The 15,212-nt window shown below is 47.7% G+C and overlaps 1 protein-coding gene across 1 annotated transcript in view; it reads right to left on the bottom strand.

The window, feature by feature from the left end:
• Ezr (ezrin) overlaps window positions 1-15,212 on the bottom strand; it is a 38,624-nt gene that overhangs the window by 4,229 nt on the left and 19,183 nt on the right. The window contains exons 3-8 of the mRNA XM_013517360.1: window positions 14,864-14,959; window positions 13,792-14,066; window positions 13,131-13,214; window positions 11,944-12,090; window positions 4,896-4,992; window positions 199-362 (exon numbers count right to left, since the gene is read on the bottom strand). Of these exons, the coding sequence (XP_013372814.1) occupies window positions 199-362; window positions 4,896-4,992; window positions 11,944-12,090; window positions 13,131-13,214; window positions 13,792-14,066; window positions 14,864-14,959 (863 nt within the window). The remainder of the gene's footprint in view (window positions 1-198; window positions 363-4,895; window positions 4,993-11,943; window positions 12,091-13,130; window positions 13,215-13,791; window positions 14,067-14,863; window positions 14,960-15,212) is intronic.

Here is a 15,212-nt window from a genome sequence, read left to right as displayed (position 1 = left end):
ATGAAGCAGGCAGAGGCTGAGTCCAGCTCCCTCCCCTCCCCAGTGCTGATGCTGGGACTGAGGGGCCGGGAGACTGGGCTCTGAGCAGGACCAGGGTGCTGCCTCCATGTTCTTCTGACTGGAAAAGCACAGCCACTGTGGGGTCACCTGAGAGGCAGGCCAGCTGTCACATCCCTGCCCCAGGCCCAAACCACGCACCGCTCCAACTGCTTCTGATGCTTCTCCTCCCGAGCCTGGGCCTTCATCTGCTGCACCTCAATGGTGTCAGGCTTCCGGCGGCGCATGTACAGCTCATGGTTCCCCATGCAGAGCTGCAGGATCCGCTTGTTAATTCTCAGGCGTGGGGCATAGAACACAAAGTCCTGCCAACAGAGAAGGGCAACTTGGACCAGGACTCCTTTGGTAGCTTTCTTCCCCCAAAACCACAACAATCTTCTAGAACCTTTACTAAAAGGACAAATGTGGGAGAGGAAAGAGGCCAGAAATGTATGTTTTCTCAGACAAGCACAGGGAGCATGCCTGGTCTGTCTTGTATATAGGTGCTCAAGTGCGTATGTGCGTGCGTGTTTGTGGCTTGTGAAGGTGCACACATGCCCAAGTGTGAGCATGCATGTGTGTGTGTGGTTGGTGTGTGCACACACTGAAACCTCAGACTGCAGAGCAATTCCAAGGCAAGGCTTCTCCTGGCCTTGGGAAGCTCAGTACCATTCACAAACTAGCCATCTTCCCAAGTGCCACCTTTGGTGGTGGTGTCCTCTCAAGCCCTACAGCTATCATCACTGTCTTCCCTCACCCATTCCTGCCTGGCGGCCTCTGCTCAGCCTGTCACTTCTCACACTGCTACGAGCTTGTGCCCGCTACTGCCCTGACCTCCATCTACTGGTCCAGATTCCCCAGCTGGCACGTGCCACAGCCTGACACGCTGGCCCCCACTATCCTCATGTGCACTGGAGGGCACTCTTCCGCACCCTTGTCCTCAGTGGTACTGTCCAATCTTGTCTCCCCCCAAGGACCCTGGCTCTGGCGATGAGTATTGTACCCAGAAAAGGTGACCACCACAGTGTGCTAACGCTCAACGCCGCCTTCTGCTACCCCTTGCTCCCATTAGACCATCATCGGCTCCTGAGAGCAGAACCGTGTTTCCCTCCTGACTTCCCAGAACCAAACCAGTTCCCGGTGTTTACTGGCACTCCATAAATAGTCTGCCAGTGACAGCCACCTAATGCACACGCCACAGCCTTGAGGAAGTCACTTCACTCAGCCTCAGTGTCCACCATGAACAGGAAGACATGTCTAATGGGATGGCTGTGAGGGTTAACTCATGTTTTAGAAGGAATATGGAACAGCATCTGGCGCAATTACAGCTGGTTGGAAGAACACAAGCTGCCTTACAAACCTGGCATGGGACAAGGCTTCTTGAAAAGGAGCATGGGAATTTTGTGACCAATGACTAAATTTAGGGGAAGGATGACCAGCTTGGTTCTGAACTCCTGTCACGATTAACTTAGGGGGCAGAAGAGGGAAAACAGTCTGGAAATGCATTCAAGATATTTTAAAGATGGGTGTGGAGGCACACACTTGTAAACTCAGTGCTTGGAAGACTGAGACAAAAGGACTGAGGTGGGTTTGAGGCCAGCTGGGGCTATGTAGTGAGTTCAAGGCCAGACTGTGTCTCAAAAAAAAAAAAAATCCCATGAATGAACAAATGAATGTTATTTTGAAATGCCTCTTAACCACAGGTCCCTTGATATCCAGATCCTGACCATCTTGAACAGGGACAGGGAAAGGGGCTTAGGCACTAATCTGCAGCATGGCCCATTCCAGTGGTGTCAGAGGCCAACAAAGCACGCTGGACCAGCTATGCAACACACCCAAAAAGACCTTACTTAGTTCCTCTTTTCATTGGTTCCAGAAACCCTGGGGTGAGAGGCTGAGGCCAAGCCCTGAGCCCTTGAACTTCCGGGGTGGGGCTCCCCTCAGGGTTTCACACACTACTTATTAAATCATTGGGTTTTCCTGGGAGTCAGAGTTGGCAGTGCTGAGTGGAGCTGGCACTTCTATTACCTATTGCACAAGAGAAAACCACCATGCACAATAATGGCTTCAGAGGCACACTGCCCAAATGCGCTCTGTGACTCACAAGCATTTACAAAGAAACACTGACTAGCCCTAACTCCCTTTTAGAGGAAAATCAGTTAAAAAGATTCAAGGGTCTTAAGAACTTCAGGCAAACATGAAGAACCTACCCACTATGGCCCCCAGGAGACAGGTCCCCAAACTACTGGAAGCGCTGATAACGAGCCTGTTGCTTACTGGGTGAGGGGAAGGGAAGGAGAAGGGAATTTCTCTAGCTGCCTTGAAGGACGCCAGTCTCTGACTTCAACGAAAACACTCAAGTCCCAGCCTGTACCTCTTGGTGCAAAACCACAACAGGATGAGACCTGGACGGACTTTCTAAAAATGGTAGCTAGGCACATGGAAGATGGATGGAAAGAGGATCCAAGATCCTCTGAATGCAAACGGGCAAAGAGGCTATGCCAGCTCTGACAGGCAGGACTCCAGGCCATCCCAGGCCCTTTGCCTGCCCAGGACCAGGGGCGGGTGGCAGAGGCAGGAGCCTGGTCAGAGGGCTCTAGAAAGGACCACACTGAAGGATGAAGCTAAGTAGGAGCCTGGGCATTTTTCACTGTTCCGCAGCCCAAGGGCCCTCTGCCTTCCGCTTAGGCCACAGAACAAAAGGCTCTGTTCTGAGCAAAGGGTGCAGCCTTGGCCTCCCATCGGCCACCTGGGCATGCTGCAAGTGCAGCGGGATAGAAGTCCTGCCTAAGTCACAGTGTAGCCCAAACTGCCCTGTGCCACGTGGCAGAAAAGAGAAGCTGGCTTCTAAGAATACACTGCATGGTCCCCAGAGATCCCTGTAGAAAAGGCCATATCAGATTAGGACTCCCACCATTCCTCACCCCCTGGGGTTTCCTCTTATGGGAAAGCTTCAACAGGAAACTGGCTTTCTCCTGCCCAAGTGAAAGACTGCCAAGCAAGGCCACGGGGCAGCCCTGGGGAGGGACGGAGGGTGACAAGAACACTGTCCCCACTACCTAATTCCCCAGGCAAAGCCTATATCCCCAGAGGGTCTACCCCATTGGCTTCCCATCTCTCCCACTCCTTGGCCTGCTTTGTTTCTTATCACAGCTGTGTCATTAAGATTCACCACCAGGAAGCCTAGTCTTTGCCTGGCTTCCATCCCTTTTTTCTGCTGGAGCACAGGCTTCTCTGACTGCTCAGACTACACACACAATCCAGGTACATAGGATGCAGCTGGCCAGGTTCCTTTCCCTTCCCTTTGAGGAAGGCTTCACAACAGAGCTAGGCTGTAGTAAATATACACACACTGATTCACCCAGATTGCCTCTGCCTGGGATTTTCTAATTATAAAATATTCCTTAGCCTTTCAAAAGCTGAACTTCTACCAAATTAAACATACGCACATACCCTAATTCAAACAGTCTAGTGCAGGATTCTATTGTCAGCAGAATTTCTAGAAGTGTTCTGAAAAAATTAGTAGCTTCCTACCGTGAACACAGCAATCCACCAAGGGATTTCAGAACTTTTCCTTGCTCTTCTAACTGCATCAATCTCACTGCCCACGGGAGGTGGGTTTGCTACGACCCTCAGGTGGCGGGAAGCACATTAATGGAAACTGAAGCCAGGGAGCTGAAGAGGCTGTCTTAAACACTGGGTTAATCTTAAAGAACTCAGAGACTCCCATGGGGCAGGAGTCAGGGCCCACCAGCAGGAAACATTTCAATAAGGAAGAAAACACTTTCACAAACAAAGTCAAGAACTGCTGATTTTAAATTATGCTAGAGTAACCGTCAGCCACACCACACTGTGCTCCAGTGGGTGCGCAGGAGGCTGCACGGACACACGCGGTGTGGCCCACAGCCCTGCTGACTGCTCGACGCCCAGCGCTGTAACTAAGGAACAAAAAGGACTCGACAACAGCGAGTCTTTTCCAGTCTATACCGGAACAGGCTCTCTGGAGGATAAAAAATTTCTTTAAGTGGCATTTTTTAAAAGAATCAGATTTTAGATTAGAAAACAAAACCCTATTTTCACCACACAAGATAGTCATGTATGTATATACACACACCTTAAACGTTGTGAGCAAACACCAGCTAAAAAAGCTTTGCTGCTGACAGAATAAAACCAAAATGAGTTTCCACAATATGCTGGTCTTTGGCAGCTCTCAGCTAACAGTCCACGTTCTTCACAGTCCAAGATCTTCAAACGTTATATCCCTTTCCCAGCCCTGTCCTCCCAGGATGAGAGAGACCCGAGTGGAGACCACGTGACAGGGTGACATCAGAGAAAAGGTAGGAGAGGAGGCAGGCCAGAGAAACCAGGGGACCAGCAGTGTTCTGGCTACATTAGGAGCTTTCTGTAATGCGGGTAAGTTCAAGGGAGCTCTAAGGTCCCATTCTGGCCCTTCAGACTTGCAGGTCTCATGGTCTGTCCTCCAGCTGGGTACTGTGGAGAGGCTAACGACAGTCCCGCACTGGGTCTGCTTGTGGAAGCAGGATGGCTCCCCACGTGAACACAAGTGTTTCTGAGTCTGGTGTGCCACCGCAGAAACAAGGCACTTTAAGGAATGCTCATCACTTGGCAAAGGTCAGTGACTCATAACTGCCCTCTTCTGTGTAGGAATGAAGACCGTTTGAAAACTTGGGTTACAGTCATCTAGCTTCTGATGGACACCTGGCCTCCACAACAACTTCCTCTCCAAGTAGTCATCACATGGCCCAAAGGATCCCCGGCACACAAAAATCTGAATGTTCCCCTGAAAACTCATTTAGCTTTAAGAATGATGTAACTGTGTAGAACCCGTTTGAACTTACGGGGGCTTTCTTGTCGATGGGCTTAATGACAAACTTCTTGTCATTGAAAGAGATGTTCCTGATTTCACTCCAGGGAAAGCCAATCTTTGGGGTCAACCTATGGTTAAAAAAAAAGTGGGATGGTTAGATGTACATGAGCTTAGATTAAGAGGTTTGCAAATCTAGTCTTAATTTCTGTAAGTGCACTTTTAAAAAATATAAACCTAGTCCAGGAAGAATAACGGATGCTAAGTACTATTATCAAATAGTCCCTATCTATCTCAGGTTAAGTGTCTGTGACTATGTGCGATCTTGGTATGTCCCCATTTAGTTTTTCTTACGTTTGGTCATCTAACTGCATCCAGCCCCCTGGGTTGGAAGTCTTACAGTAAACTTCGATTCCTAACCACCCTTCTGTCCACTGTCTAATCCCACATCTTCTGCCTTCATCCCCACAGCTCCATCCTACCTGCCTCTCATGACCAGAGCCCTACTTTCAGTCTGCTGATCTGATCAACTCCCTATCACTTAACCTGTTCCTCTCTTCAAGACGTCAACACATGCCCAGTGTGTCAACTCCGCTCAGTTCAGCACCCAAGGGCTGCCTGATGCAACCCCAAACCTGTCCTTTAAACACAGGTCTGCAGCCTTTACTTTCGGCCCCCCAGGCCTGCTTGCTTCCCTCCCTCCGTGGCTTCTCCCTGCTCACCATGCAGTCTCTTGCGCTACACAGACTCTTCCCACAGCTCATTTATTTTTTTTTTTTTTTTTGGTTTTGGTTTTTCTCCGGTACCGGGAACCGAACTCACGACCTTGCGCATGCCAGGCTGGCGCTTTTTGCCGCTGAGCTAAATCCCCAGCCCCCCCCACAGCTCATTTAAATGATTGCATTTTTATTTCAGGTTATGGAAACCAGCTGCTTCTCTGGCTCTCAAAGTGATGTGCATTCTTCAGGCTAGCCAGATACTGTCCCATGTCACCCTCCAACTTCTGAGGTGGCCCTCAGACTACATAAAAAGCCCCACTAAAGTCTGTCATAGGATTTCAGGACCACGTTGTTCTGCCTGCCTCATGCTTCCCAATGTACGGCCAAGGATAACACCATTCTAGAAGGACAGACCCCTATTCAAATACTGCCATTGAAACAGTCCTTTCCCACATCCTGCAACTTTCAGCAGAAAACAGCAGGGTTGGGGGAAATTCACTGCCTACCAATAGGTTTAAATAAAAACAGACAAGTGACTTAGGTCTTTCCATCGTGACAGAAGTTAGGTCAAGGGAGGTGGGCAGGCTCTGAAGCCTCTGAGAGCTTCTAAGCCTGACAGGTGGCTCCTGCGGGGCACAGTAGTCATGGCACAGCTGTAGGAGTGATGCAGTGCTCTGGCCAGACTGGTTTTCACATCAAAGTCTATTAGTATACACCCTTTTTATGTCTCTACCCTACAGGATATCACCAATATCCATAAAAACACAGCTGGCTAACACGGCTCAGAACACTTGGACATGCAGGGAGTGTGTTCTGTTATCTTCACATAAGGGAGGTAGGATTTTTAGAGATGAATTTCTGTTTACAGGTCCCAGAGCATCAGGAATAAACTCAGAATATGGCCAGATCCTGACAACATCTTCAGCCTCTCTCCTCCTTACACGGAAAGGCCAGGTGAGTGACATCACGAGGCAGCTGCTGTCCCCAAGCCCCCCAAGCAAGGCACTGGTAAAAGGAGCTAAGAATCAAGCCCCTGCTGCTCAAGGCACAAACCCGCGGTCAGGTCAGCATCTCCAACTCCTGAAATGAAAGGCAGGTCAGCCTCTGTTCTCTGGCTCCCGCTTCACAGGCCTCTCAAAACAGTTTCTGATCTAGAAAACCCAGGCCAGGCCTCCAGCCTCCGCTTTCTGGCGTGTTGGACTTTTAATGCTTTGAAACCTAAGAATCCTTACAACATAATTGCACTATCAAAAGACGTGGGCTAAACATGACTCACTTCTGAGTTAAAGAACTTCCTTTCCTTCTTGATCACAGTTGGAAAATAAAAGCTTTAAAAAGTCTCCTTTTTTATGAGATCACACACAGGACATGAGCACAGTCCACCCAGAAGAAAGCTTAAGGATTTTATTCTAAGTGTCCTTTCTAGAATATACATTTTTTTTTTTTTTTTTTTTAAAAAGTGGCCAGGTGTGGTGGTGCCTACCTATAATCCCAGAGAGGCAAGAGGATCAAAAAGCTCTAGGCCGGCCTGGGCACCTTACCAAGAGTTTGTCTCAAAAAATAAAAAGGGCTGGGGATATAACACAGTGGGGTGTACCACCCCTGGTTTTGATCCCTATTATAGCACGGGAAAAAAAAAAGATTCTAAGCCGGGCATGGTAGTACACGCCTGTAATCCCAGCACTCTGAAAGCTGAGGCAGGAGGATCGTTGCAAGATCAAGGCCAGCCTGGGCTACAAAGTGAGTTCAAGACCAGCCTGAACAGCATGGTGAGACTCTGTCTCAAAAGTGAATAAAAACTAGGAGGTATGATAGACATTATAAAACAAAAGGAAAATGCTCAAAAGTAAAGGGCAACTAGGGTGTGGGAAAACAGAAGGAAAAGAAGGGGAAATTGTGTTATATATGTATATACAGGATAGCTAACATAGTTGTACCACTGTCTTCTATTGCTTAACCGTAAGGAACAGTTAATGATTACTTGTTTGATCAGTCTTGCATGTCTCTATTTGTTTTCCTGAGAAACCACTTTGAAGATATCAATACGTAATACAACCACCATTGTTGATTTCCTACAACTTTCTCTGTAACTCTGTATTGCTGGTATTGTTCTTCTGCTATTTTGTAAATGGATGTCTGTTTGTTAATATGTTTTCCTTCTTTTATTTAAAAAAAAAAAAAAGATTCTACAACAAATAGTGACAGAGGCCTTTGGAGAAATGGCTGATTCCAGGGCTGGAACAGGGAACACACACAGCACACCCAGAGCATGCCAAGATGCCTGGAGGGTAAGGTCACACTCACAGGACAATGGGGAAACGTGGAAAGGACACAAGCACCCAGTCCAAGGGGCCAATGATCCCCAGCACCACCCACACAATACCACCAATAGATTATAACACAAAGACTAAGACAAGTGTCTATGAATCTACATTAATAGAGATAATTCAATAAATGGAGGAAAAATTGGCTTTTTACAAAATTCCATTCTGTAGTACCACAGCATAATTATTTCACGTAAGTCTCATCAATCAATACTACAGCAGATACAAGTGTAACAATTAGGATATTTACAGTTTTAAAGCACGCCCCTAAAATACACTGCCAGTTACAAAGGGAAGGACAGAAACTGCAGTGGAGAAACCTGGCTGACACCTCCTTCCCAGTGATCAGCCAACACCAGCAGGGATCAGACACCCCAACACTGCTGTGCAGGAGGCCCTCAGGAGTACCACAGCACTTTTATGGGGCTTTTGCAAAAAGTACAAAACTGAAATTATGAGCAAACATCAGATTATGGAGCTTCTAAAAAGTCAATGGCCAGTACTCTTCAAAAATATAAAGGTCATGACAAAGACTGTGAAACTATCCCAAATAAAAGGAGACAGGGAGACGTGACAACTAAATGTTAATATGATTCTGAGTCGCATCCTGGAGCCCAGAGTTAGTGGGACAGCAGATTCAAGTAAAAATGTCTACACATCATTACTGTTACTGAATCAATGTCTATATCCTGATTTTGATACTCAGACTGTGGTTATATAAGATAATAACATTTGAGGAAGCTGAATGAAGGGTATACAGGAGTTCTATTTTTGGAAGCTTTCCAAATAGTTTCCTTTGTACAGGAAACTATTTTTGGAAGCTTTCTACAGTCACTAATTATTTAAATTTAAAATCTGCTGGGGCTGGGGTTGTAGCTCAGTGGTAGAGCACTTGCCTAGTATGCGTGAGGCCTGGTTTGATCCCCAGCACCACCCATACAAATACAAGCACACAATCTGCAATAAAGAGTGATAATAGTGTTCTATCATTTGACAGGATTTTGGATTTTATAGAATTTTACAGGAACATTTATTCAAACTCAGCAAATGAACACAAGACTACATTTCATTGTACTTAAATTTTACACTGTAACATACTGAGCTCCAGTAAGTGATCTATATTTTCATTTCGGGGAAAACACACAGATGGTGCAATTTCCTTGAAATGTGTCAACAAGAGGTTGGAGGGCTCCAGTGACGTGGAGTTGGAGACAGATATATCAAGTATCATCCTTGTAGTACAGTACCTACGATATAGACAACAATTTAAAGAAAAAAAGACATCTGCTGGGTGTGGTGGCACATGTCTACAATCCTAGCACTCAGGAGGCTGACTGAGGGAGGAGGATCACAGGAGTTCAAAGCCATCTTGGGCTACTTAGTGAGTTTGACGCCAGCCTGAACTGCATACTTAGACCCTACCTCAAAAAACAAAAACAAAAACAGAAAACAAAACCAACCCAAACAAACAAACAAACAAACAAACAGAAAAGACATTTTCTATGCCTCCTTTTAGTCCCCGGCTTGTCCACGAGCTCCCTGGGCATCCCCTCCTTTGAAAGCCTAGAGTCGTGGGCCCAGCCAATTTCAGAACTGCCTCACCTGCACAGGCACTTTCTGACTGAGCCCCAGAGGGATGGGGCTAAGGGGGAAAGGCACTCGCAAAGGACTAAACAAACTGGGGCAGGATCAGTTTTCTTTAGATTGTTTAGTTTTTGTGTTTGGTCAGAGCATGCTCATTAGACTTCCCCCATTCCTACTGCCCATGGGGAAAGGGTTTGCTTGCTCTCTTGTGAGCTAAGCATTGAAAGAAAGGAGAGGAGACCAATGCTTGCAGTGCCCCCGCCATGCTCCCATGAAGCAGGCCTCAGGAGACATGTCCCAGTCAGAGCCGATTTAATATCAAAAAGGACAAAATAAAGATGTTTTTGTTTATCTGCAGAATGCACTAAATCTCTTATAGCTCAATTTCCATACTCCATAGATTAGATTTCTCCTTGGAACAATGTATCAAGACTATCTAATTCTTGCCGTCATTTCTGCTGGTAAAGACAGGAACTCAACACCCGGCAGCTAGAAGTGCTCAGCAGTCCCCAGACTTGAGTAACAATCTCTTGCTTATGCTGCTAACCCCTGCTGTCTGTATCTGTTCCAGAGGCAAAGAACTGGAGCCTACTAATTGATTAAATGTCTACCTAAGTGCTTTTTCTCTGAAGAGAGGGTATGGCTCCAAGAGAGGAGAGAAGCGGGTGCGGGTGAGCTGGCCGGCACCCCAGCACTGGCTATGGGGAAAGCCAGTTTCAGAGTGGCCAGCTTGGCTGCTGACTTGAGAGGGACAGAAGGAGTACGAGTAGGACTGCATGGAGCTCACAGCTTAAATTTTACTTGGAAAACATGAACATTTCTGTGGGATGGGGCGGTTACATGCTGAGATCACCAAGTCCCTGCCTATGGCTCTTTCTTGCTTCTTGAAAAACCTGTTTGGACAACCCTGGCTACAGCTCTGTTACAAAACCTGGCCATTCAAGAATGGAGTTCAAAGACAGGCAGTTTCCCACACGTTCCCAGGAGGATAGGTGTTCTCTCTTCCTTTGTGCGTAGCTCTTGGGCTCGCAGTGCTAACGTCCCTGGCCCCCAACTCAGGGGCTTCAGGGGCTGCGGTTGGTTCCCTGAGTCCCTCATTTACTCACTGTTCTCACTTCTCCACCACGCTGTGTCCAGCACACTCAGACAAGAGCAAACTGCAAGCTCACTCAACAGCACACTCCTCGGTTCTCTGAGAGGCCCTGTGATGCTCCGACAAGTGTCCATCCCTGATCAGTGGCAGCCCTCAGGACATAGAGCCTGCCTCCATCCATACTTGGTGCCAAGGGAAGGTGTGAGGATGGGCACAGCCTGCCCTGCCCAGTGGAATACACCTATGCTCTGGGTTCTGGAAGGAACACATTCACTGGGTCTGCAGACAGGTTCTTTACGTGCTGTCACCTGTCAAAAGCAGTGCCACTCCCCGTGATAACCCCAGAGGGAAGCTTTTGGAAAATGTGATGTATGGTGAGCTAAGAGAAGAAACACCTGAGAACAGCAGAGACATGAGCCATGAACAGGAGATGTAAGGCAGTGTTACTTAAAGGGACAGCCCGTGGCCAGCATGTGAACCAGGTCATGTCACAGGACTTGGGCACATCCTGGGACTTTGGGCCACTTAGCTCTACACAGACCAATGTGCTCCTGCCAGGAGCCTTCTCAGCCAGAGCCACAGCTACCTTCTGCCACCTTAGGGGACCCCTTCAGGGGAGATTAATGGGGGCACTCAGGATAGGGACCCAGGAGCCTCTCCCTGATCTTCCCAGGGGTGGCTTCCTACTGCTTCTTAAATCCAGGAAGCTTCTGGATTGCTTTTTAAATCCAGGAAGCAGACTGATTGGAAGAAGCAGCGCGTAGAATCTAGGATTCCTAGAATCTGACCTCAGGGGCAATCACAAAAAACTGACCATCACGGAAACAAGGTGAAAGAAGGCACAGGTGAGCACCTGAGGCCAGCAGGAGGCCAGGCTCCTGGGGCCAGGCAGCTCTATTTGCATGTCATGGCATTCAGACCTCACTTAACAATGCAAATATCATGAGGTGATTAGACACCTCCAGCAGGCTGAGAGGGGTTGGCTAACTATTTACATACACAGGCTGTTGTTTACAGAAACTTTAAGTGTCTGATCACACTATAAATATTTCTGGTTAAATCAATACAAGCCTCCAGGTAGGGGCCCACCTGGGTAGGAGTAGACACAGATGTGCCAGGACCTGTACGCTGCTGGTAGGTCTGAGCAAACAGTCGAGACAGGACAGTGATGCCCCTTGCGCTGACCACTGGGAAGGCCAAGGCACAGTCCCAAAAGCTTTAACACTCTGGGCTGTAAGTCTAAATATATACTTCAAAATTAGTACCATCATACATACTCCTGACACTGCACACATTACGCCATTTCCACCTCTGTTTCCAGGCCCGGGACCCACCAGTTAACAGTTATAGGCTTCAACTCACTTATCATCTTTCTCATAAATATTTAATCCAAGGGCATCAACTCCAAGCCAAAGGTCTGTTCCTTTCTTATTTTTGATCTCAAAATAATTGATTCCATACATCTCCAGGTCCTGAGCAATCTTCAGGTACTCCAGCATAGCATTATCTCTGAAGGAGAGGCAAAACACAGGCATAATTGTAAGTAGTGCTCTACATACCACATAATTAAACTTCTGCCAGTATTAAAAATGCAGACCAGTCACACAGGATGGGTGGACAGTATGGGCAAGCAAGACATCAGGCAGCTGAAGGCAGCTTGGCTGAGGGACCAAGCCTGCTTTGAAGCAGTGCCCTGAGAGTCTTTCGTGTCCTGGGCCCTGACTGCCAACATATGCCACACTCTCTGGAGACCTGACTGGTGATACTGGTTTCTGGCGGCGCAGACACCTCCAACCTTCCTTTCCCTCCTGCACACTTAGAGCTCTCAAGGATTCCGCCCTCCTCAGTAAGCAGCCTCTGCTGCAGGCTTTGAGACATTTTCTCCCCACAAATAATGCTCAGGCCAGACAGAAACTCTGGAGCATAACACCTCTGAGGCCCAAACCGCGAAAGGAAATTCTCAGCCTGGAAAGCAGAGATACATGCTCAGGACATGTGTGCGTACGTGTGTTGCAGTGGGACCTGAGGACAAGCCCAGAGTCAAAAACCTGGTCCTCTGTCACATTTAACTGGTTTAACGCCACAAGTCCCTCTGTCCCTCTTCATGCTTCACCTGTGCTTTTCTGACAGCAGTGCAGGGACTTGCTGTTTCCACTTGAGCATGCCTTTGAAGACAATGACCTTACAAGCAATGAGAAAACCAGTGCCTCTTAGATAGGGACAAAAAACCTCATTCTGATTTCTGGTGAACAAGACTCCTCCACCGGGCAATTAAAATGAGTTTCAACAAAAGACTGTCTCTAAGAAGAGAGAGCTTCTAGGACCTGAAGGCTTAAACTAAACTGCTTCTTTACCTAGGCAAGACTACCTCGCCTTGTTTCAACAATACCAAAAAACCAAATCTCCCCCCACCCCCCACAGAAGCCCAGGCACCAGGCTGGTGCTCGCCTGAGGTTTGGCTACGCTACAAGTACTACCCAGAACTCCTGAGAAGACAGGTTGGACAGGCAGGAGATGATCCAGATCGGAGCTACCCAGCCAGCACTCACTTGAGCATCCCACGGTGTTCTGCGTGCCACACCTGGATCCGGTCTTCCCACTGGTCCCTTGTGAGTTTGTGCTGGTCCATGACTCTGGATTGCAAGAGAAGGACACAATATTGTCACCTTCAAGGGCTCTGAGCTACTTCCCACCGGCATTCAAACCCTTACTGTCCTTTCAAATACAACCCAGTTCATGTTTCTACTTTCTAATAGGCAGCATTTTTATTTTTGAGGATTAACCTGAAAATTTAGCCTTTTGAATTATACAAACCCAGACCTGCTGGAAAAATCTTAAAAGATATTTCACAAGACTTTTTCTTCCAAAAGGGGTAGTTTTTATGACCGTTAATGAATAAGGGCAAACTGCACAGAGGCCAGATACAATGTGCCAGGAAGAGCCAAGCAGACAGGACACAAGAAGCCTGGCTGACAAGGACTCCCAGGTGACATGCGGCCGGCCAGACTCCAGGAGGAAGGCAGTGGGACACCCGTGACTGTGTCCTGGTTAATGATCAATGCCTTTGAAACTGCTGGCTCGGTACATTCTGAAGTCCGGTGTACTTAAGAGTACTTGACCTTCACAGAGTCCTCAGCTTCCTCTCAATCTACCACTTCCACCTCCCAAGGCCGGCGACTGCTTACCAGGCACCAGGCACCCTCTGCTCACCTCTGCGGGATCAGCCGTTCAGAGCTGAGGTACCCAGACTTGTGTGCTTCCTTGTTGTAGTCTCCGAACTTGGCCTGCACGGCGTAGGACCCAAGGAGCACAGCTGTCTCAGGGGGGCAGTAGATCTCATCACTAAGAATCCCCTCCTTCACCTGGAGGAAGAACAGCTTCTGCGTGATATCCTGGATGAGCTCCTCAGACACGTCTTCAGGGTAGAACTTGGCCCGGAACTTGAACTGGAGGGGGTTATCTTTCCTGACCTCCTGGGCAGACACCTGCGCAACAAAAGCCAGCTCGCATTAGGTGCTTGGTACATTCCACTTCCAGTCCCTATCCCCAAACTGGGCTGCTGACCAATGACTCCAGAGAGGCCTGCTCTCAGAAGGCAGTAAGTTATGAGGTTATCATTTTAGCATGTGAGACAAAAAGCTCAGTAGAAACCTAACTCACTGACCTGCCAAGCAGACTGCCCCAGCCCTCATTTCCAGGAGGATCTATTAATCCCAGAGAGCTGAGCCTACTCCCAGCGATCTGCAGCCCTAGAATGTGCTCATGTGCCCCAGAGCCACAACACCTCCTCTACGATCACCCCAATTTGGTACAGTGATGTGGCAGGGGAGGGGATGTTGAGAGAAAAAAAGTTTTCAGAGTTTGCATAAAGTACATTCAGCTAATGGCCTCTCTTTATAAGTGTTAGTGGAATTATCCAGTCTTTAGGTTGGAAGATAATCTATCACAAGTTTAAACAAAGCAATAACAGGTTCTTACAACACAGAGGCTGATTCATGGTTTCTAAGATTAACAATCTCATTGAAAAAAAACTAAGGTCAACTAAAAGCTAGGTAATCAACCACCTTCTGCTCCAGTGAGGCAAGGGTGAAGAAGAATGCCAGGATTTAATTCCCAGCCTGTATCCCCATTGACTGGAAGTGTGTAGTCTTTTTTGTCTGTAAAAACTTTTTACACCAATAGGAACAACAACAACAACAAAAACAAAAGGTTTCAGAGTTAAATTGCTCTGGTTTTAACCAACACTCAATTAGTAACCTGTAAATAGTTAACTTTGACTTACCTTTTTATCAAGTTTCAACCAGGTAGGAAATCCTTTATTGTCCACATACTGGAGGCCAAAGTACCACACTTCTCGGAGGCCAATAGTCTTAACCACCTGCAAGAGAGGGAGGGAGAGAGGGGCCTCAATCTCCCGCAAATGGGCCATGACTACTGGCAGTCACCCACATGTCCCGCAGTCCCCAGGGGACTGTGACGGCTGTCTGGTCAGTCAAACCCACTGACCTCTCCTCTCCTCCACCACCTGGAGTAACCTTTTCCTGAGAGACTATTAGACCATTTTAAAAGAAATTCTAGCAGATTCTGGGTTATCTTTAAATCTTATAAACTCTCCTACTTCCCTGCACTGT

This window comes from Chinchilla lanigera, unplaced genomic scaffold, assembly GCF_000276665.1.
Source record: "Chinchilla lanigera isolate Chin_1 unplaced genomic scaffold, ChiLan1.0 scaffold00038, whole genome shotgun sequence".
NCBI lineage: Eukaryota > Metazoa > Chordata > Mammalia > Rodentia > Chinchillidae > Chinchilla > Chinchilla lanigera.
Note: the sequence above shows the minus strand (reverse complement) of the source record. Positions and strands in the feature narration are given on the sequence as shown.